This window comes from Aspergillus niger (assembly GCF_000002855.4).
Source record: "Aspergillus niger supercontig An02".
NCBI classification, from domain to species: Eukaryota; Fungi; Ascomycota; class Eurotiomycetes; order Eurotiales; family Aspergillaceae; genus Aspergillus; species Aspergillus niger.
The window spans coordinates 2,485,214-2,508,571 of NT_166519.1; the positions used below are offsets into that span (position 1 = coordinate 2,485,214).

The window sequence follows — 23,358 nt, forward strand, 5'->3', positions numbered from 1 at the left end:
AGTAGGCAACTACCAGAAGACAGGTCAGTACCCTTGCTCCGGCTACATATGCATACACTTCATGCACAAAACAAGTACTAAGTATGTATAGTTAAGGATGTATTTATATGCAAACCTGCCTGACCGCCACAGTACCGGTACATACATGAACTTCCTGCATTAGTCCAGTCCAGTCCACAAGAATTCAAATGTGAGCCGAAATCCCAACTTAAGACACTCGGAAAAGAAGAGAGACAAACCACTTGCTTCCCATGAAGATCAGTACGAGTAGGCACCTTGTTACAATACATGCTCTAGCTCCATTTTGTCCACGTGAGAGCTTCGAGAACAGAGCACAACAGTTGCGGCTGTTACAGCGGACGGTGAAATGGCTTGGATTGGATTGCTATCGGTATCGATGTGCTAGGTCTGAGACCGGCAGGACAATATCGAAATAATATGTGGCGCAGCTGGGGCTGGGGGTGATTGTGAAGAAGTTTGGAGATGTGCAAATAGCGAGGACTGAGGGTTGAAGTTTGCAAAATTGGAGTTGCAGTAATGATCAACCTGACGAATGAGTTAGTTACGCAGGAACATAGATACGTACGTATGCCGGGCTTTGGCCGAGGTCGACGCTCCGTTTATACACTCGTATGGGTGATGCATGTACTATAGTGGTGTTTGTCGGCGTCCATGGCTGTCTGATTGTAGTGTGTAGGAAATGTCTCAGGGAAGCTAGCATTCTTCAGCAATGGCCACTGCGGCCAAGGGTAAGCTGAGAAAAACACACACTCAGCCAGTTTGGGCCCACACTTAGGCATTCTTCAGCGGCAATGGCTGTCTCGGGAATATAATTCATTGGCGCCTACAGGGTGGAAAATTTCTTATCGGGCTATTGTGGTAGAGTGAAAGCACACTTGCTTCTTTCATTCAGATCAATGCAGCGGGCGCTAAACTCCGACTGCCGCGCACAGGCAAACATCTTTGCGCCCTGAACTTGTGGATACCATGCCACTAATTATATCAAAATACCAGATGAATCAACTATTCGCAATTATTGCTTCGGTGCAATGAGACAAGAGAGAATTGGAAACGCTAGTTCTTCGGTGTGCCGGTCTTGAGTTCCATCTATTATTCCATGCGGGCAATGGGACATCCGTGTATATATATCAGACCACTCAAAGCATCATTAGCTGCAGGTTGTCTCCAGACTGCATTTGGTGTATCGGACAAATAGTAGCCGCAGACGTCCCTGAGCTTACCCATTCACCCGAAGTCATTAAGCTCTGGCCCTGGCATTGGCATTGCGAATCATGCATGCCCAGTGGACTCGAGGACGCGGGCAATTCGACCGCGCTGCCGCCAGGCGGCGATGACTGGGATGTAGGCAGGGGTGCTGGCAGCCCTGGGGGATGATTGTTTTGTTGAAGTACAATAATTGCCTTGGGACGTGACGAGCCGGAATTTATGGCTTGCATGATATGGGGAAGATATGCTTCTGGGGAGCAATTAGTATTGGACGATTTAAACCATTCTTCAGCGACCATTTCGGCTTACCTGTTGCTATGTAATAAAAGGAAGACCCTGGGTACTGGGTTGTACCATTCCACTGTTCTGCGAGAGGAATATTGGAGTCCATAGAGGGGTAGATGTTGCTCATGTTCTGCATTTCGGGATTGATAGAATTCGATCGAGGATAGAAGGCACTATTTCTCAAAGCCGATGAGGGGGAGGTAGTATCGAGGTCATTCGTGGCATCGTATATGGAAGGAAAGGATGGCTGAGAGGATAGGACTGGTATTGAGCCCAAAGCGCTACTGCAGGATGAACAGATGACTCTTGATTGTGGGAAGTACGTGGAACCCAAAGCCGGCGAGACATCCTGGATGGGAGGTGAAGGATGTCCTTCAGTATCGAAAATTGGCGGCATCCGATCGACAGGCGACGGTGTGAGTGTGCTGGGATGGTCCCAGCCGTTCAAGCTGGCTGCTGCTCGCAGCTCACTTGCAATAACGCGTTCTTGGAGCTTGGCAATGCGATCTCGGATCTTGCGCCCTGCTAACTTTAGATGACTTGCTCACGAGTATCACATTTGCAAACTACTCACGATGATTCCGTTGTGAAAGCCGATTTTGTAATCTTCTCCTCTCGATAGGGTCCTGCTTCTGTGCAGTGGTATCATTGAGATTCCTGTCTTCTTTTGTTGACGGTGGCCGCATCTTCGTGGACATTATGGAATCTGTGAGCCGTGTTGGTTGTGCGTCGGAAATTGTCAATAAGGCCTCGATTCCAATGCTATAATTATTTCACGTTGACAATGGAATATAATCTTAAGGATATAGGCTTCGCACTTCCACTCCTCCAAATAATGTCTCTGGTAGAGAAGCTCGGAAATAGTTTGTCTCTGGAAGTGTCATTAAGCATGTGCCGCGCTCTTGGTAATATGGGATATTGCTACCTTCGCTTATAGAGAATCTTACACGCATTCAACTCAGCGCGTAGGCTCATTAGGTCTGGTGCTCGGAGCTTGTAGACCATACGCTCGTCGATTCTGATTGGTTATGTCATCAGGATTTACGAGGTTTCGCAATGAGTGCAACATAATCCCGGGCAAGGCCAAGGAATGAGGAGGCGCCGAAGGAAGTATTTGAATCCCCACCGCAGCAGGTTACTCGGCCACTTCACTATGTCCGTCGGCTCATGCTTCTCAAGCGTCTGGGTTGGACTGGCCTACTTTCCATCCGGCTCGCTGGTACTTGGCCCGTGGTTTTTTGACCCACATTCCGCCTCCAAGTCTGCAGCCTTGATCCATGTCCCACATCCTTCTTTTGCGTAGACGTGCCCAGGAAGCATTGAACCATGGCTCTAAGGCGCGAGCAAGGCTTTTTGTGGCGCCGCTGATCATCGGGGTTAGGTCAAACAATGATCAATAAAAGGCTCTTATCGGACAATAGAGATCGGTCCAGATCAGCCTACTAAGACCCCTCATCTCATTCGTCGCACGTACACCTCATGGCGCAACCCCCACTCATCTGGACATTGGGCCAAGGCAGTGATTTGAGACAGTTTGACGGCCTTGCCAGCCGCGATGCACGGATACGCACGGTCGACCAGACCAGCTAAAGCGCCTGACAATATACTGTAAGCGAGATATGCGGCAGAGGGGACGGTAGAGTATGTGATTTTGATGATCTAAGCCAGAATACCCATGGCTAGTATCCTGGGGAATCCTTGCAGAGCTTCTCTCAATGGGGTGTCTGAGTCCTCCATAGCACGAGACATTGGGACGCGAGTTATTGGAGCGAATATTACTCTTGAAACATTACGTATCGCAGGTCATACCTTGATCGGGTGGCATGCCATCGGCCGGCTTCATAATGAGGAGGTATGGCCTATATAATATGGAAGGTAGGGGAAGCTTTCGAATACTGTATGTTATCGACTTCGTTTTCGGGTGCCTGTAAGAAATCAGTAGTGTAAACAACCGAGAGACAATTCTCAGATCACAAGTTAGGCGGAACAATCCGGTACTCCGTCGATATAAAGCGCTATAGAGTGCGGAGTATTCTTACCGAGGTTTGGGCAATCATACCTGCCTGGTTCAGTTACCAACCCGGGATAATGACCAGTATACGCCATCAGGGATTTGGCCAACCAGAGAAGTTCCCGATAAAATCCATAATGTCAGATTATCATAGCGTTAATAGAGGCGTGCCTTGGTAGCTGCAGTTTCCACAAAGGGCAAGTCCACTGGGGACAGGCGTTCAGTGAATGGGAAAGCTCTGAAACTTGGAGCGCGGCGAGAGGACTGAGCTGCCGTCAGCTTTGGAATGTCGCTGGGATTCCATAGCAGAGTGACCAATCAGCCTATTCATGTGTAGGCGAGCTTGTAGAAGACCAATCATAGTTCCAAAAGGAATTTTTTGTCGATGGCGTGGAACTGGGTCGGTTAACGTGGAATAAAAGGTCAGGGCAGTTCGTATTCAGACCGAAAACTGGACTCCAGTGGGCTGAGCATCTCTGCCAGATGATCCAGCCATTGTGCGACCACATAGTAAGATCGAGTGGGTTCGGAAGGTGTGGAGCCCATTGGGGAATCATGTCTGGTGTTAGAAACTTGCGGGTTTCCGAGAGGTCTTGGAACAGATTCAGGAGATAGAGGATACAGAAGAGGAAGTATTGAAGATGGAAAGAGGCGAGTTGAAGACAGGGGATCCCGTGACAGAGCAACAGCAGTCACGAGCAGCTGCCCTGCCGGCTCGGTTCCACTTCTATGAACTTCAATCAGCGGCATTTCTTTGATTATTGGACTTTTCTGCGATCCTATCACTTTTAGCTCTTCCAATGGCCTTTAGCTAGACCAACCAACCGTTCCTGAAGATCTTCCCTTCCGAAATTGAGGACATGCTTGGACATCCTGCAGGGAGATCAATAACAATTGACCAGGGCAAGACACTGGTGAACGCGATCGATCAGAAGGAATTACCGCGTCCAAAGTCCTTCTTCATCGACTGTAACACACTAGAATCCGTGTTCAAGTCACTAGGATGCTCTCTCACTGTATCCTGATCCGTTCATCCGGCTTCCTTCACGACTCCCTTACACTCAGCTCATTTTTTCGTCCACGATTGTCCACATCCGAGCCAGCCTTCTACTATTTGGTTGGATAGAATGACTATTTGCGTTGCATATCTCTAGGGCCACCTCATAACGCAACCTCTGAGTCCCATGCGCAGCTGCTTCACCCGAGTTCACCTATGAATGAGTTTCGGGGAGGATAGCTCCAGAGTTTACTAGGACTGACAGGTTTAACTGGCTCGCACTTTTACACTCCCTGTTCACGGCCAGAGGCAACAGCTCAAGTTGTTGCTCTAGTGTAGGTGACTAGTGGCATACAGTATAAACTCGCGCTTTCGACATGTCGCTGAGAAAGGCTCACCTCGCCCTTACTCTACGGCAAAGGCGGCAGCCAAAAGGATACTTCAAATTATGTGCGCATTCTAATCAGGTCTGGTCTCACTCCCTGACCATCTCTAGGCAAGGCTTGCATATATCCGCCTGGTCACATGTCAGTTTTCCCTGAATACTGGCTCTTACTTGTTGAACAGAAGCTCTGAGTGACGAATCCATGAAGGCAAAGCGCGTGATGGGAGCAGCTAGTTACAAGAGGACTCCTACAAATCATTTGTTAGCTAGGGCCCCCTATGGCATAGTAAGTGACTGGCCGCGGCCTACAGCACGTGCGTTCGTCTGAGCGCCATCAATAATTTACATAAATCGTTAACGACTATTGGCTATCATCCTCAAAGGGATGGTTACTTCAAGAAGCCGATCTGATTGAAAATGTGTCTGTCGTACTGCCGTGCAGGAATCAGTCACCTACGTCATTGCATCTCATATACGATACACTGATCCTGATATTGGATTTGACAACCGCACTCCAATCCAATTGAAACCTAGAGCTTTAGACGGCATATAGCCCCTCAAAAAGAGAACATGGGAGCTAGATAATGTATGAGTGTAGGCCCTGCTAATTGAGGGTATACAGGAGAGAGAGATGAGATGAGCATACTAAGCTTGATTGATAGTCTGGAATGGTTTCACACGGACCTAAATATGCTATGCTAACATAATGTCTGCTTAGTAAGTGATGGTTTCATTATCACAATCAGCTACTGACTAGTAGTTTTTTCTCATCTCGATGGCTTGGTAATAGCTTGACTTGACTATGTAATTCCTCTAGTTGGGAGGACGCGGCGTAGCAAGGCTGACAACACCCAGGCACCTGTGCTCCCGAAAAACGATCAGATACCCAACTTCCCAGAATCCTCTAGATACATTGTCATTGATTAAAATGACTTGACCCGACTAGGAAAACTAACCGTCATCAAGTACCCGTCCCTATTTGCTGACAGGACTGTGAGAAGCTTTTACATTTCCACCCCCAACCCGTCGATGATATTCTGTCATACTATGATGTCTCTCACTGGGAACTCAAAGCACACTACCCCGGTTATGACTGGAGCTTGAATGGATATTCTGTATTCAAGTCAGTAAGTGAGCTACCGCCCGAATATCAGCACCATATATGGTAATAATCATCATACCGAACTAAGGCGACCGGAAAATGGGAGGCCGTACACCATATAACAAAGCTTGCGCGTCCCTCTTAGCTTCCATGGCATTGCATAGCTGGTGCCTTTCACGCTTAGATATACACAATTGACTCAAAGAAATATCAGCCATCCTCGAAAGCACCAACATCCATCAGAACTCTAAGCCGAAGAGTGCCACCCAGCAACACAATGTTCGAACATTTCCAACCCAGCCAGATGAGCCTGTTTTTGCAAGAGATATGGAGCCCAAGCCATCATAAATCCGATGAAACACATAACTCCAATAATGGTCAGGGATGAGCTCTGAGAGCTTTGCTGCTTCCTATGAATAACTCATTTACGTGGCACTAGAGCTAATATATATCTGATTTATAGCACCTTCTACCCGCACAGCATACACCTCCCACTCACTAGACAACATCTCCTGAGCTGGCACGAACCTATAAGTTTCCGGGATCTCTTAGCTTTTCCCCACCCCGTTACATGCTGCAGTCATAGTCAGTGTGTCACCGGCAGATCGGATATCAAAGCGGGTTGATGATGCAATGATAATCTAAGGACCCTGTCTGTTTGTTCGACTGGAGCGCGGGCACACACACACACCAGAAGCCTTGAACTGCCGTTGAACGTTACAAAAGAACACTGCATCAAACGGAAATACTACCATACTCAGCGCCTTAACGCTACAGTGGCGCACGCAGCTTTCTTCAGGATCTGGATCGTCACCAATCCCTGTCTATTAGGCGTCGTGTATCCGATCATCTTACGCGTCAACGAGGACTAAGCGCAGCTATATTGCTTTCAGTGAACGCTTAGAGCGCTAGATGTTATTATAGGTATCTTTAACGGATGGTCTAGATCTATGTGGTGAACCTGGAGATATCTCATATCATTTCATTTGATGCATGGTCTGGTAGCCCTTGCTTGAGCCTATCTTACCTTCTGCCCGATAATAAGACACTATATGCAATGCACAATTACTCATTTATTGTCGTATCTCCACATTTGAGCCTACAGATTAGTAATATTAATCCCTATGAGTGGCGGATTGCGTAAAGTGCCTTGGCTACAGTGACGCCCTAATTTGCAGGATGGGCATATTGCTCTCCACAACGGTTATATTTTCTTTTTGTTCTTTGCTTTGTAATGATTGTTGTTATTACTTATTATTCAATCATTTCTCAGATATGAAAACGCACGAGCAAGAAAGAATCAAGAAGTTAAAAAGATGAAGGTCGCAAGATGGACAGACCATAGATTACTATGCAGTCACGTGAACAATATAACGAGGTAGGGAGCTTAAGTTACTAAAGTAATCTTGCTTTTAAAGGATTACATGGGTATCGGAACTTCATGAGTTGATCACCCAGGAAGGAGATGTCCTACAGGCGTATCGAGATTTAGATATTATATATCAGTAGTAGTCGCCAAGACATTATCAACTTAAGACATGCAGTCCCATTTATTAACCTCCCATTCTCACGGGGGCTATTTCAATTTTCAGGATCAACTTCATAGATTACACATAATCACGCATTCTGGATATCATAGACAGGCATATGAAGGAAGTAGAAACATGCGGCATATTATATGTACCGAAAAAGCAACAAGCTTAACCTGCTCTCGGGCGGGGCCCAGTAATGGCAAAGAAGTCCAACGGTTTCACGGTGAACGCGCCATTGTAATTATTACCCGCACCATCCGTGACATAGTCCTTGTCAGCGAGTTCGAACTCGACGTCCTTGAGGATGCTGACGAGGGTGAAATACGACCATTCCCAAGCATATTTCTTGCCGATGCAAACGCGCTTGCCGGTACCGAAGCCCTTCTTTACCGCGGACGGTAGCCTTTCGTATGCTTCGCCCATCATGCGCTCCGGCTTGAAAGCGTCGGGATCTTCGAAAACGGCGGGGTCGCGGTTGACGCCGTACAGGACTGCAATGAGAGCCTGTTTGCGCGGCACTTCGTACTCGCCGCCTGCGAGTAGGACTGGGCCTTCCTGGTCGGGAATGGCTTCGCGGTTGAAGCCGGGGGCTGGAGCGGCAAGTCGCATGGTTTCTTGGGCGATGGCAAGGCAGTAAGGGAGACGGGAGAGGTGCTCGTGTTCGATCTTTGCGCCGGGGCCACCGACAACAGCGTCAATCTCCTCCCGGGCGCGTTTAATCACATGTGGGTTCTTCATGAGGTAGTATAGGCCGAAGGCGACGAGGTTGGGGGCCGTCGCACTGCCGATGAATACGTTGATGATTTCGTCGACGATTTGTTCGTCATTTAGTCCTTCGCCGGTCTCGGGATCCTTGCCCTCCATAAGAGCATATAGCATATCTTTCTTGGCGGATGGGTGAGCGCGCCGGTAATCCATGCAACTGGCGGAGTAGTCGCGCAAAGTCTTGTTGTAAGCATTGAATTTGCGCTGGTAGAAAAGCCAGTTGACGAGTTTGAGTCGGGAGGACCGACGAACGGCTTCTGTAGTGGCGTTCTCCATGGCTTTGATGAGAGACGGCTCTGGGCCTTCCAAGCAGTGCAGGCGCTGGTCGAAGAAGCAGAGCATGTTGGCAGCATGGTTTAGGCGATCCAGATCGTTGGTGACGTTGATGCGCTGGCGGGGACCGGCGGTCCATTTCTTGATCAGATCCGTTGATACCTCCCGCATATCCGCGAAGACCTGGTCAACGGCCCCCGGTGTGAGCAGCGGCGCCATAATGCGATGAGCAACTCCCCACTGGCTCATTTCCTTGTCGTTTATCTTTGCAGTGAACAAGCTAGAGTGTACTGCTTCACGAATCTCGATGATGGGGCCAGCCACACATTTCTGAAAGCGCGTCTCATCGCAGATTTCTTCGAGAAGGGCGGCTCCTGTGATCAAGACGATGTCCACGCCTAGGATGGTAACTTTGCAGATGGGGCCTGCGAAGCGAATCGGACTGACATCAGCGATTGGGCTGCGCATGAGAAACGCTGAAAGACTTACGATATTTGGCCGCGAGCTTGTTAAACGAGTTCCAGGGGTTAGCAGCGTCCACATCCTTCACGTTGCCGAGGAGGAACACCCCCGGGGGTTTGGGAATCGGTGACGGCATGATTAAGAATTGTGGTGGGACAAAGGGATTAGAAGCAGAAGAGCCGTCAGCGCCCAGCACAGCGGGCCTAGCTTATATAGTTTGATTCCACCATCCTCAATGCGAACGTGTGCCCCTGCAGCCTGTCTCCTCGCCCGTGCGACCTCCATTCAGGCGGTCGCCATTATGAATGGTCCTGCACGAAAGTGTGTGGCTGCAAATCTCATCTGAGCTGAATCTCGCCGAAGATCCCTCCGATAGTTGGCTGGCCGCTCCCTTGGAAGCTCCACCGTCGCAATTTCAGTGGTCCAGGCGTCCCATACGAGGAGCCGATCGCCGCACAGATCATGGTTCGTGGGGAACAGAGTGAGCTAGCTTCCTTGCTTGACGCGACGGCAGGAATGCCACTCACGGTGGACCAATTGTCAGCGGGACACTCGTAAAGTGATAAAAGTTAAAACTTGAAAAGGGGCTGGCGGTGTAATGTCTGAGGGCATCGTTCTTCTAGGAGAGCCAATGAGGTCAGTGACTAACAAGAAAGGAGATTTGGTCGAGAGGCAGGAGAACACGAAGATCAATGGATTTGTTTACTCGATTGTCTGGTCCCGTCCCGGTACCCGAGGAGCTGATCCGATCTCCACTCTTCGGTTTTCCACCATTGCCAGAGATTGAGAATGACATCCCTTGGTTTGGTGGCGTCGATTGCCAGCACTGACAGAAGCAAGAATTGACGTGAGGTTACACACACCGGTTGTGGTCAGGCATACCCAGCTGGCTGGATGGTAAAGCCGATCAATAAGGAAGTGAAGCATCGCAGGCAATCACGTCCTCCCCACTGACTCGGTGGCATGCTTTAGTCTCTTGGGATTCTGCAGAATCCCGACCTAAGTGGGTGCGAAAACTAGCCGAGATCGTCAGAGATAAGCCAATCCGATGAGAGGAAGAGCTGAACTGGGAGATGCTGATGCTGGTGGTTGGGGGAGTGAGACAGCCAAACTTTTGAGAGGTGTCACTCTTCCCCGCCCGGGAGACTCACGCGCTCTGCTCAGGTCGGCTGTCTTCTCCCCGCCATATCATCTCACCACCTGCAGGGTTTCTTTAGGTCGACTTGGCAAGTATTATTATGATCCACAGAACATTTTCAGGATACGTACATCGTGACAGCGAGACCTGTCGAAGAGGGAAGCTGAGAGAGCTCACTGGTTACATTGACATACACTACAAGGTACGCTTCTCAACCGTATAGATCCCTCTTTCCTGAGGAGATGCATCTAGGTTTCGTCAAAAGGGCGCAAGACAGGATCAGACAACATGATAAGGCAATTGAATTTTGATGGGGATTATTGATGCTATTACACCCAGCGAAAGTATTCTGAACATTCCTTTGAGCACGGTCCCGGACACTAGCCTTCCCCAACCTATCTACCTACTATGAACTTGGGCGGGTTACTTCAGAATAGGTGCACTTGTTTATAGGGAGACAGCAATTTAATTTTCTTCTGAATAGAGGGCCTAAATGATCATTCCGGTTTATACAACCCGTTGTTATGATAAAACCCAGTCCTTTCGACCTGTTCTTGGCATGAATTCAGTCCTTTCGACCTGTTCTTCGCATAAATTCAGTCCTTTCGACCTGTTCTTCGCATAAATTCAGTCCTTTCGACCTGCCTCGGATAAAGGCTGGCTCGTTGCCAACCTCATAAATAGCTGAATTGGCGCTGTCCCCAGTTTTTCAAAGCTGTAAAGCTTAGACTGAATAATCACCATCCGTGTCCCATCCATACAAGCATAGAAGTAACGAGCATGCTGGGGACCCGGACACGATAGAAGCAGAACAGGAAATCTCGTCTCATTTGCAAACTCCCGAGGCATGCACTTGATATCTTCACGATTTTCATTGAATAATGCCTCCTGTTCATCCTCATCATCGGAAACTTGAGGCTGAATAGCACGACTCCGCATAGCAGATACAAGTGCCACAAGTTCCCCGTAAAGCATTGAAGTCTCTTTTCCGGGATGTGACAGAGCTAGGCCGATTGTAACATGAGGATAGATTCGGCAGTTATCAACCCTATCTGGCTCGAGTATAAGGTTAGGTTCCCACTCATCTTGAATCGAAGGATATGCTCCATGTAGGTTACAGCCTAACAGAAATGGATCAGGAAGGCTATTAGAAAATTTATCAGTTCATGACCTAATTTAGAGAAAAGATAGAGAGGATAGAAAAGACGACTCTTCCAATGCTTCTCATACTTACCTGATCGGTCGGAGCTTGCAATGCTCAAGTAGTCCATTTATAGTCTTATTTTCCTTCACTTCGTGTTGACACATGGCGGAAAACACCCATTGTAAGAAATAAAAGCCCCAAGAGAGGATAGAGCATTTCTGAAGATCTGGGTCTTCATCGGCTTTGGCGGGATCGTAGTCTCTTACCATTGGCTGCCCTGATGCCATAATATTGTACTTGCTAAGTTCTGAAGTAGACATAGGCTGAAAGAGAATTGGCACACCAGTGGAACGCAACAATGTTGGCGGCCCGTAGGCATCTATTTCTGTAGGTTCCTGTACCTCCATTTCAGAGTAACATCGTTCGTGATGAATGCGGTCTATTTCGCATCGTTGCAAGACTATATCACTTACTTCATTCTCGCTGTCCACCAGCTCCTTAGGAGGTTCCGACACCAATACCTTCCAGAGATACTCAAGTCGGCCAGCGACGTCGTTAGTAACCATTTTGCCGTTAGGTTAGTAGGAGATCGTCGGAACTCTAGATGGTTGGTGGTCGAAGAGTCAGTTTTGATGTTGAAACGGGAAGGTTGAAAATAACTGGAGGTGGGTGAGCAGTGAACACGTGAGGCAAACAGACTGGTCACATCGACCTAATGCGGTATGATTTATCGACGCAAGCTTTCCATAATTACTTCATAGCACGTAATATGCACTTCTTGATAGGTCGGGCTCCAGTTCAACGCAGTAACAAATGGTTACTACCTAGTAGTTGGCTCAGAGCTACGCGCAGCTTATCCAGCGTGCTTAGTGGCCTTTCGGCGCCATGACATACCAGGCGCATGGCCGCAGAACTAATGGATCTCAACATGCATTCGATAGTTTAGCTCGCTTGCAAAACCTGCATCTGACTGTCATCGCCAGCACTATGCATATACCAGGTCTATAAATCAAAAATGGCACCCGCCCAGTGGTATCTCAAACGAAAGTATCGCCATACAGGAGACTGTGAAACATCAAAAAAGAACCTCTTCTGTTTAACTCCCTCAAACACCATGCTCCAAGAAAATAGTCTATACCCATAATGTCATGCGTGATTGATAGTGGTGTCAATAAGTCAACCGCAGCGCGTCGAACTCAAACATCAGCTGGCTGTCCATCAGGAGGAACGACTCGTATCGGAGGCCACGTTCGCGCTGGTACGCTTCTGACCACACGGGGACGCTGCTGTTCCAAACGCTGCCATACCCCTCGAAAAGCGTGCGCCAGTAGCAGGCCTCTGCTGCTTTGGTCAAATACCGCTCGCGGAAAGTTCGCACGCTGTTGTTGGCAATCCGCTCCGCAAGACTGGGGTCGGCCAATAGAGGCTCCAGCTTGTCCGACAAGTCGCTGAAATCCCGTTCAACTTCGACATAATTCTGCTGTGGCCCGTCTGGTACGAGAAGGTAGTGGTGGTGCTGGATGTACTGCAGCTTATGCGCCACAATGACCGAGTTGCATGCTTGCCGGTATTTCAAAGACGCGGAATACGAGCGACCTGCATTACGCATCCCAGTCAGTACAGATGCGGTCGGGCATCGCTAGCTTTAAGAGGAAAAGCTTACCTTCGACATGCGCGATGAACATATACTGACAATGATCCTCCATGGGTATTATGTTCGTCCTCTGGTCCCAGTCAACCTGCTTCACATTCCCCCACGGCTGATCTCGCGCGGCTTCCATCAAGGCGCGGCGCAATTTGGGGGCAAAGCTAGGCTTTCCTCGCCAGACCAGCTGTGGTTTCTTCTCCGACCAAGGAATATCCGCGCGTTTGATACGGTTAACAACTTGATCGTATGGCCCAATTGAGTTCTGGATATTCTCCCAGGCCCAGAATCCGAAATCAGGCATTAGCCAGACGGCCTCCTCCGTGGCAGATCGTGCCAGAGTCCAGACAGGATGATCGGAGTTGGTCACATCTTCCACTTTATCCTCCACAGAGAACACAAACTCGATATCTCGTCGCGAGGTACGGTTGGCATCGGCGACTAACGCCCGGTGGATTGAACTCAACACGGCGACGATCTTGCGTCGATGGTCTTCACCTTTGGACCGCGCAGCAACCACATGAAGCTCACCAGCGTGGATGAACGCCCGCGCCATGCCATATGCTAAAGGAATCTCGTCCAAGTCTTCCATAGCCAGCGCGCCCTGAGACTTCCAAAAGGCCGTGGCGCGAACAACATCTTCAAAGAGACCAGGGAATGCATTCGTACATTGGGCCCGATCAAGACCTTCATTGCTGCCGTCTCGAGCAGGCTGAAATTCCCACGCCGGAGCTGGAGAGAGCTGTTGCACCAGGCCCGGATGCGAACATGTCAGGCAGCTGGCGCACTGGAAAGTGGTGGAAGTTTGACAGGCGCAGTGTCCGGCAGGGATCAGCTGGGTCAACAGTGGGTGAATATAGTCGCGGTCGGTATTGACGCAATACCAGATGACGATGATGCACAAGAAACTCAGAAAGCCTGTGATATAGAAGAGGCAAAGATGATAGCTTTGTCGTAGGCGCCAGCGAGAGCAACCGGAGAGCGCCATCGCGAAAGGGCAGACGAAGAGAGATGAACCTGGGAAGAAATGGATCGCATTGTAAGGGCAGTCGCACCCAGGTCAAGGGGAAGAGGTGGAGAAAGCGCCGAAGGAGACGGGCGCACTTTCATTGCGTCCATTGTGTGCGTAATATACTACTAGTAGTTGAGCGGCAGTCGTCAGGGGAGTGTCGACCCTGACTGGGGCCGTGCATTGGGGGAGAAAAGGCAAGAGAGTCGAGGGCAACATCAACGCATGACGCGGCGATCGCGAAGATTCCCTGGTTGTTCGTGGCTGAAACACTTGTCGCTGGCCGATCTTTCCCCGGTCGGTTGGCGGTACTCAACTCCTGGTGGCTCTCATTGGCTCCCTCCCCGTCGCCATCCCTTGTGGTTTGATGGCCAGCTTCTATAAATTGCGATGTGATCAGTGCTAAGCCTTTCCCTCCCATTCATTCCCACCGATTTTATTTTCCTTGGTACTCTGTATTATCATTTGTCTTACTCCCCTGAAGCGAGATCTCAAACCCGGGGGCCAGGCCCCCAATCCCTTGATTCTGAGACACGGTGGTGCACAGGGACTGGGCCAGTCACTTAGTAACGAGTCCCACCTGAGGCGGTGCTGCTTTGCTTTGCTTCCCGACAGCGTTTCCCTTCCCACGATGATCCCGATGATCCCAAGCGGGCTGAACAACTCGGCGGGAGGCTGTAAACGCCCGACCTGCCTCTCCTGACGTTACTTGGGCGACGCGGACACCGGCCTCTGTCGTACATATCATTGCAGGAGCCACGGCGAACTACCTTATTGGCTCTGGCGCAAGTCATGAGCTGATTACTGCATGAGTCTTTTTATGTGGGGTTACTCAAATCAGAGCCGCCATGAGCATGTGTCGCAACCGTTAACTGTAGGCTGTCATGATTTCAGCTACCATGTGCGTTCTACCCCGTACTCCATATCCTCTAAGTGATATAGGGGATATAGATAGATCATCCGTGACTTGTGGAACTATTCAGGGGACCTTTTAAGGAGAGGCAGAGAGCCTTTTCCCTCGCAAATCATGCCCATCCCAGTTTAAGCTCGACGATGATCGGGGGCTGTTAACAAAGTAGGTTCAAGCAATTGGATACGTTACAAAAATTCCCCCGTTGCGTGAGCCCGCAGCCTTGAGTTCCTACCAGTCGACCGATATGCATCTAACTTCGGCGGGGTGAGCTACACATGCAAACTGTGACAGAGACAGCGAAATGAGAAGCTCGCTTGCTCGCTTCTCGTGCCCGCCAAGTCAGAAGCTGACGTAACAACAATTTCAATCCCAGCCTTTTGCAGCTCAACGCAACTCAGCTGGCCTTCTCGATTGATCTTTTTTTGCCATCCACAGAAAGGGCCGTGGAGAAAGCACGCCGTGTTGCCCCAATCAACGGCTCCACTCCATCCCGCCTTGGTGGGGTCGCTACAAGACACCGTCCCCAGTCCGCGGCTTGCATCGCGGGATGTCCTCTCCAGTCCATCGTCTAGCGTCCATTAGACTATCCAAGATTCGTGGCAGTTCGTCCGAGACTATCTGTTGACCGATTTACTAAGTATGTTGCTCAGGAGGGCAGTGTTTGTGCCCTGCCACTATTTATTTTGAGCCTCACAAGTCTGACCCCGAGAGTAACCGTCGCATGGCAGTGTCATGGGTGCAAGGCTATGGCAGGGCATTGCGTCATATGCGGAATTTACCCAGACTTCTGACTCAGTGTGAAGATTGCCAACTCAGATCCTGCAATCTATCTAGAAAGATAGACTAGCCAAGTAGCCCAAGAGACATGCTGATGATGCCGCGGCTACAACGGCAACAAGGCTGAAGGAGCTGTCCATAGTAATGGGTATCGCACATGTGATTACTATACTAACAGATACACTAACTAGTTTCCTAGGATCTATTAGATAATATCGCTGACATTGAACTAAATACCACATCGACCCATCTACTACCTTTGCGTACGATCAACTATGTCAAAGACTATATTGTACCAAGTTAAAACAGCATCAGACCACACTGAAATACATCACAAAACCATCAAACTTGTCATTCCCGAAGGCTAAAAACCAGGAGGAAACAAATGGAAGAGAAGACAAAAAAAGGATCTAAAAATCATATATCAGAAACTACAGCATACCCCTCCATAATCACATCCGGCGAAGAAGAATGAAGCCATGAACTAAATAAATCCACAAAAGCTTCAATGTCTGTTGTAGGGGCCGCAAAGCTGATGCGGAGGTCTCGCGCGAGGTTTCAGTAACTTCCGGATGAATGGCCTTGAGGGACTGATGGAGTTAGGTAATGTCATCAGCGGAGGGGGGTCGTTTTAGTGTAAGAGTCACTTTCATGATTGTGAGGATCTGGGTATAGTAGATTAGTATACCGGGATATCAGTAATTAGATGGTAAAGGTTACTAGTAGTAAAGAAGTCGTACTAAGTAACCTAACTAGTTAATAGGGAGGGATTACTAACTACTAAGTAGTACTCATTCAACACTAGGCTTCTGGAGGCCGCCGCAGCTTAGTATTTATATCTAGCAGTATCTTATCTGTCAAATTAGTTGTTATCGCACATGTGAAATGGTACTTTAGTACTACTATTCCTCCGGCCGTTTCTGCCTATTTTACCTTTCTTACTACGCAAAACTCTCAGTGTTCGGGTTACCCATACATGAATGGAAGATAGGGACATCATATGAGGTTTCCAGATATGCTAATGCACCTAATTTACTGCTAGACATACTATACATTAGGTACGTACTATCAGATAACTAAATGAGATGGTGTGCAAGCGAGGACTATCTTCGCCATCGATTAGGCAACAATAGCCGCATATATGAAATGAGGTACTGTCCACATGCATATTTATCTCACATGTGAACATACTAGCAGATACACTAATCCTCCCAGGATCTGTTATTTTCTTTATTCAGGTAGACCTGGTGACATCCACGTTTCACAGTGGATCTGTGGTTGTATGTATAACCAATGATGTGTAGATCGTTGATCTATAGGATGGTTCAATTATAGTCTAAACTGCCATGAGAATCTAAATGAACATATCTAAGACACATAAGACCACTACTAAAGGATAGATCCAGACTGAGTACAGTGTCGTACGTCTGTGATTTTATACCTCCACAAGAGAGAGATGAGCGAGAGAGTAATCTTGACCAGGCTTATCTACCTCAAGGAGCTCAAATACGCAGTACCACCCTATCAATCCGTGTGCATTGTACCAAATAATAATCTTTACTCAAATTTACGACTATTCTCCACCGCTGCATTAAGACACGTCAAGCATTCCACAAGGCTGGAACCCAGAGTGCTAGTAGGGGTTATTTGATTGACTAATCGGCATATTGATTGCCGATTAATAGTCTCACCTTATCCGATGTACGGGCCTAGGCTTATTGTTAGCAGATAAGGCCTGAATCCTTCCAAAACTAGTAGTAAATTGTTACGACAGCACGTCTGAGACATTCTGTCTTGCTCTATCTCTTTTGATAGCGAGATGACAGCGTTGTCTCTTTTACTCTACCAAAAGAGCAGAAACGAATTCATGTAATAACAGAACAAATTTTTCGGCTCGGACGAGGGTTATTACAACATTACCTAGAGTAGTCACACGTGACAGAAACTTCAATTTAATCAGACGGTGTCAAACTATATGTAACTAGCATGGATCACTTTCGAGTACTTATCGTGCGAGTGAGAGAAGGTATGACTGCTCGGACTTGGAGATGCGGATGTTGTACTTCCAATGGAAATGGCAGTTGGCTTCAATGGAATACATAGGTTAGTTCACTCTACAAGTCAAGAGGCGTTTGTTTAAAAAAAAAAAAAAAAAAAAAAAAAAAAAAAAAGATTACCTCGTCATCTCCGACCCAAATCTCGGAAAAGGCTCACTGCTCATCCCACAACTGCCTAAACAAATTCCGCCCACCAAGCAACTCCCCGGGCCTTCCACACTCCACGACACAGCCATTCTGCATGATCACAACCTGATCAAACTCCTGAATACACCTTAGCCGATGCGTCACTGCAATGACAGTCGCATGCTCGAAACAGTTCCTAATTATCTGGAACATCAACCGCTCCGTAGCAATGTCAACATTCCCACTGATTTCATCCAAAACAAGGATCTTCGTTTCTGTTTGACGGAGGAGCGCTCTCGCTAGACTCAAAAGCTGGCATTGTCCTCGTGAGAAAGTCCCCTCACTCATCTGAAGGTCTAGAGAATATGGCTGCCCTGTACTAGGATCCATCCCTAGACGTACTGTATCCAGAGCTGAATGCATTGCCTCGTCAGAGAACCGTTCTCCGCTGGGATCGAGGTTGAATCGTAATGTTCCTGGAAGTATCAGAGGGTCTTGGGGTATAATGGTAAGTTGGGCTCGTAGAACGTCGCAGGGAACATCGCGTAAATTTATCCCGTCAATAAACACGGAGCCCGCGATGGGATCGAGAAGTTTGAAAAGCAGGAGGATGAGGGAGCTTTTCCCACTTCCGCTTCTGCCGCAAATAGCTACCTTCTCTCCAGGATGGATATTAAGGGCAATATCGCGCAAAATGCATTGATGGGGACTCTGTTGTGCGTCGTAGCTTGCGTAGACATGGTCGAACCTGATCGAGCCGCGAGATGGCCAGTCATCCGTAGGCTGTTGGATAAGCCCACTATTTTGGGCATCTTCTTTCGAAACAGTCTCTTCATAGCTTTTGACGCGAGCAACAGCGCCAAGCGTCGTCTCCAACTGCGTCCACGAAGTAATGAGGTATGACAGGCTGCTGCTGAAGCCCAGGATATTCAGCAAAGAAACTGCAATCGCGCCAGTATGCACCGATAAGCCTAGCGTAACCGCCACGGTGACAACAATAATTGCCAGTCCCGCTGCCAGGAGGTCGAGAACGAGGTTCAGCCAGCGTTGTATACAAAACATTGTATAATACGGCTGGATTGCCCTATCGACTAACTGTCGGCACCGCGCCGCCCATGCAGCTTGCCAGCCAAATGCGCGGATGGTATCCGTGCCGGAGGCTGTCTCAAGAAAGTGCGTGTAGAGCGGACTCTGCGCTTCGAGTTCCATGAGCCGTAGCTGACGTGAAGTGCGCAGGTAGAAGTTTTGCAGGGCGTAGAAAACAGTGATCACGAACGGCACCGTAATAGCAATGTATTTGTTTCCTGCGGCAATAAGCATGACTTCGGCAATAAGCGTTCCGGCACCGAAGATCGTCATGAGAAGCGCGCCGGATAGTTGGTTATCGATTTGGGAGAGATCTTGGCTGAATCGGTTCAGGATGGTTCCGCTGTCATGTGTGGTGAAGAATGAATAGGGTGCATTCATGGTAGCGGTTAGTAGCTGTGTGTGTAAACGGCGGGAGCTTTTTGCGACGAGGAAGATGATGAGGAATGTGATGCTTAGGATGGTGCCAATAAGCTGGATAAAGGCGCAAGCTCCGTAGACCCCTAGGTATACGCTGAGGAAGTAATTGAAGTCATGGTCGGACCAGTATTGGAGCCATAGAGTAGGGAATTTGGAGCCGAATACTTGCACGACTATGAGACATGAAGCAGGCGGATGATTTCCAGCCCATTGATTTAAGGTAGTATCGGTAGACAGAGAAGTCACCAAGCCGGCGTGGTAGGTCCTGGCGGGACTCTATGAGTTTGTTCTTCGTTCCTGTTGTCACGGGGTGTCGTTCATCGGTAGGTCTTGCTTCGCTCTCACTCTGTAGGGTGATGATCTTTTCAGAAAGTATATCAGTCGAGATTCCTGACGTGACCGTTCCATCTCGGAGTTTTATGACCACATCAGGTGAGAAAGCGCGCTCGGGATCACTGCAGGCAAGAACAACCGCAACATGGTGGGTTTTACATAGTCCTTCCGGACCAAAAGCGCGATCAAAGACTTTTCTGGAAGTGATGATGTCCAGTGCACTGAGTACATCGTCGAGAATTAGGAGCTTTCTGTGAGAGTATATGGCACGCGCTATTGCCAGGCGCTGCCTTTGTCCGCCACTCAGGAAAGTGCCACCGGAGCCAACGCAGGTTCTGTCTCCTTCGGAAAATGTGGCAATGTCTTCGTCAAGTGCACATGCATGGATAACAGCGGTATACCAATTTTCATCAAAGTAAGAAGGGCCAATTATGGCTTCTCTTACGGAGACATTTGGCAACCAGGGCTCTTGTGCACAGTAAGCTATTGCCACGTCTTTTGAATAAGAACCAGCGATGCAGGGTACAACTCCTATGAGGCCTTTGAGTAGCGAAGATTTCCCGGAGCCGGTAGCTCCTGTGACGATCGTCAACGTAGAGGGGCGTATCTCGATGTTTATGTCCGTCAAAATCGGTGTGGTAGCATCTGCATATTTGAAACTGGCTTTTTGGACAGACAGACACCTGGCATCCGTGGGGAGGGCTTTCAGCTGAAACACGCTCCCGGGGGCCACTTTACCTGATGTTTGATGATCGTCACTGTGATAAGAAACTTGACCAGTCTCAATTTCTGGCAATAGAAGATAGTCTTGAATACGCTTGAAACAACCTAGAGCAACTCCTACTTGTGTTATTCCATGAACAAAGACTTGGATAGGCTGAGTGACTAAAGCAATCAGGGCGAGAACGGTAAAGGAGTTCGCTGAAGTGACCACACCACTTCCGGAGACCATCGTGGAAATAGTGAAGGTCAGAATCGGTCCAGCAATTTGTGGTATGTTTGCTGTAGCGGCCGATCAGTATGATATTCTCGCTGGAGTGTGGATAAGGGAGATATACCAACAACGTTTCTCCACATTATAAGCATCCGGGCCCCACGAGCGCGTTCAAGCTCGAAGTTCCGGAGATCACATATCCGCCGCTCTATAAAAGAAGAGATACCCAGCATCTTGATGCTCCTAATAGAACCGATAACTGACGCAGTGGTTGCAATGCGCTCTTGGACAGCCTGGTTCCATATTCTCTGGCGTGGGGGTGACCGGGCGGCTACAACATAGCTGAGGGATACAGCTGCCAGGGCACAGCCAACCGATGCTAAGCATGCCCAGCTTATTTGTCGTGCAAGGAAGAATATGGCAAGGCTGACCTCGATGGGCGAAGCGAATAGGGCGTCTAATCGCATCAAGCTGTTGCAGATGGTCTCTGTGTCGGTGCTCATCAATGTTAGCGCAGCTGAGTTATTGACCGTAACAGTGTCCAGTCGCTGTGTCTTTTCATAGAGAGCAGTAATTAAAAGACTTCGAATCACAGTGATGGCACGATTTAGCCCATGCATATATAGCGATGTCGTAGCCTGGACAGACTTTTTGTCAGCGTGCTTCATGCCTTTAACGGGTAAATGATTGGTTGGTATAGAAGCGTACTGCCGTTCCCAAATAGATCAGGACTGTAGCCCCAACAAGCGCCCCTCCAACAGCATTGTCTTTGGTAGAAACGGAGAGATATCGAATGACACAATTCAGAAATAACGGCTGCGAAATTTTGAGACCGATCAGACCGATCCGGGGGATTGCCGTCCATATCAGAGTTCGCCGAACGCAAGGCAATATTGCCAGCAGTAAACCATATTGTCCTCCACGGCGATAGTTCATTGCTATATGTAACGTCAATGACGTCGAATTACTTGACATGTAGAGGACGTAACGTACTCAATGACCGTTTCGACTCGAACTTGGCCTGCGCTACTTCAGCCGAGAGGTTGGGATCAATAGGGAATAGATAGCTGGGACTTAACAACCCGCGAGACCCGCGAGCCAACAAGGGATTCAGCCACCAGAAAACGATACGATTAACCATGCCCCCTAATTTCTCTGGAGAATAATTAGCAAATTGAGGCTTCAGATATGTCTGTTTCTCTTGTGACTCTGCTATGATCAACAAGAAACGAACACCCAGGCCTGCAGTACATGTTCCCGCGATAGTAGAAGGGAATCGCAACCATAATGTCCTGGCTTGTACGCCATCAAACAATGTGCTGAATAGGAGATAGATACAAAGCAGATTGGAGGGCGAAACGGATCGTATGTGCTCGTTCCAGGACAGGATCGGTATGCCGAGGGAGCATATCAATGACAGGCAGGCCGATGCAATGGTGGTTTTATTGTAATGTTGCGGAGCCATCGCCCAGAGCATCAATAAGGTAATTTGGCTGCAGATCAAAGCGATGCTCAGAATGATCTTCACCCAAATCGAGATCTTCGCATGCTGACTTGATGTCAATGTGATCTTCCCGGATTGCCCAAAGAGCTGCAGCAGCCTCCAGGCCACGGCTGGGAGAAAACATGCCGATGGGATAATGCCAAATATTACCTGCTCAAAGAGAAGGGTGAAGTCCAGGTAGGAGCAGCCATGGATTGGGGGCCCAAATGTCTGATCAGCTGCAGAGCTACATAAGCTTTCCATGTTAGTAGATAGACGACACCAAACGCGAATTAGTACCGTGATTTTCGGCTTACAATGGTTTCAGGTGATAAAATCGAAGTCAAATGGCTTTTAAAGATAAGTACCGTAAGCAACCTAATCAGCTACATCTACATAGGGGAGATCTTTTCTAGGCAGCAGCAGAAAATTGTCTTTATCTGGAACTAAGGCGACTACTGAGTTAGTTCTCCGTTAAACCTTGCAGTTCCTTATCTGCGCACGACTGCACCAGTCAGATACTAAAGCATTCACTTAGTCGGAAGAACCCTTGTCTGCGGCCATGGTCTGTGATTGGCCGAGAGGATGGCTCCTTGAAACCGTGCGGTAACAGAGACTTAGTAGCATCGCGATCACCTACAGGGTACTAACAGAATCCCTCTTCGTACGATGGGGATTAGGCCGTAACAATGGCCGACTTTAGGCGATCACGAACAGGCTCGATCAAAGCGTCAATTTACCCTACACGTAACAATACCAATATGAAGCTCCTAACTATTCTTTCTGCGACTCTCTTCGTTTCCGCCATGGCAGCCAGACCTGTGGTCGATAAGGCAGCAAGAGAAGTTCCACATACGATTTGAATACTGATGTACTGAACTTTCATGTCCTTGTCTCCCTTTTTAGCAATATTCAAATGGCTCATGTGCATGCAATAGTGTGCCTCTGATCAAGGTAGTAAATGCTGCAAAGGCCGTTATCTTACCAGCGCCGTTCTAGGCCAGAATCCTCTGGATTCTTGTCAGCTTTGCGGTTGTGAAAAGACCAGTTAGGTCGATCCGTTCGGCCTGGAACATCATCGCTGCATATAATAGCCAACACTTGGTAGACGTGAACTCGCCTACATAGTCGATGACTATCCATATATATTAGCTTTGGCGCGGTGTTGCCTATTAATTTTCCAGTGTTATGGGTTTTGTTGCTCCTAGGTTGTCCTCACCCAAGGGGCCATTATCAGAGGAACAACTAACACCA

The 23,358-nt window shown here is 48.5% G+C and overlaps 6 protein-coding genes across 6 annotated transcripts; 1 reads left to right on the plus strand and 5 right to left on the minus strand.

Moving 5' to 3' along the window:
* Nucleotides 1-59: 59 nt before the first annotated feature.
* An02g10060 (uncharacterized protein) lies at nt 60-3,618 on the minus strand (the record flags this gene model as incomplete). The annotated part of the gene is made up of 13 exons (XM_059746547.1): nt 60-77; nt 146-154; nt 587-676; nt 770-844; nt 952-993; nt 1,242-1,477; nt 1,537-2,034; nt 2,087-2,274; nt 2,438-2,530; nt 2,760-2,876; nt 2,987-3,107; nt 3,322-3,437; nt 3,572-3,618. 13 exons carry the CDS (start codon nt 3,616-3,618, stop codon nt 60-62), a joined length of 1,650 nt encoding a protein of 549 aa, XP_059603459.1.
* Nucleotides 3,619-4,897: 1,279 nt separating this feature from the next.
* Nucleotides 4,898-5,432, plus strand: An02g10070 (hypothetical protein; the record flags this gene model as incomplete). The annotated part of the gene is made up of 3 exons (XM_059746548.1): nt 4,898-5,047; nt 5,114-5,191; nt 5,289-5,432. 3 exons carry the CDS (start codon nt 4,898-4,900, stop codon nt 5,430-5,432), a joined length of 372 nt encoding a protein of 123 aa, XP_059603460.1.
* A 2,275-nt stretch (nt 5,433-7,707) lies between these two features.
* An02g10080 (uncharacterized protein) lies at nt 7,708-9,175 on the minus strand (the record flags this gene model as incomplete). Its single annotated transcript, XM_001400099.1, has 2 exons — nt 7,708-9,002; nt 9,067-9,175. 2 exons carry the CDS (start codon nt 9,173-9,175, stop codon nt 7,708-7,710), a joined length of 1,404 nt encoding a protein of 467 aa, XP_001400136.1.
* A 1,629-nt stretch (nt 9,176-10,804) lies between these two features.
* On the minus strand, nt 10,805-11,887 carry An02g10090 (uncharacterized protein; the record flags this gene model as incomplete). Its single annotated transcript, XM_001400100.1, has 3 exons — nt 10,805-11,321; nt 11,412-11,716; nt 11,795-11,887. The coding sequence occupies 3 exons, from the start codon at nt 11,885-11,887 to the stop codon at nt 10,805-10,807; spliced, it is 915 nt and encodes a 304-aa protein (XP_001400137.1).
* Nucleotides 11,888-12,489: 602 nt separating this feature from the next.
* An02g10100 (uncharacterized protein) lies at nt 12,490-13,954 on the minus strand (the record flags this gene model as incomplete). The annotated part of the gene is made up of 2 exons (XM_001400101.1): nt 12,490-12,917; nt 12,985-13,954. The coding sequence occupies 2 exons, from the start codon at nt 13,952-13,954 to the stop codon at nt 12,490-12,492; spliced, it is 1,398 nt and encodes a 465-aa protein (XP_001400138.1).
* A 3,921-nt stretch (nt 13,955-17,875) lies between these two features.
* An02g10110 (uncharacterized protein) lies at nt 17,876-22,368 on the minus strand (the record flags this gene model as incomplete). Its single annotated transcript, XM_059746549.1, is given in 4 exon segments — nt 17,876-19,527; nt 19,601-20,689; nt 20,746-21,259; nt 21,330-22,368. Coding segments are annotated over 4 exon segments (4,294 nt in total), but the record flags the coding sequence as incomplete, so codon positions are not given.
* Between the last annotated feature and the right edge of the window lie 990 nt (nt 22,369-23,358).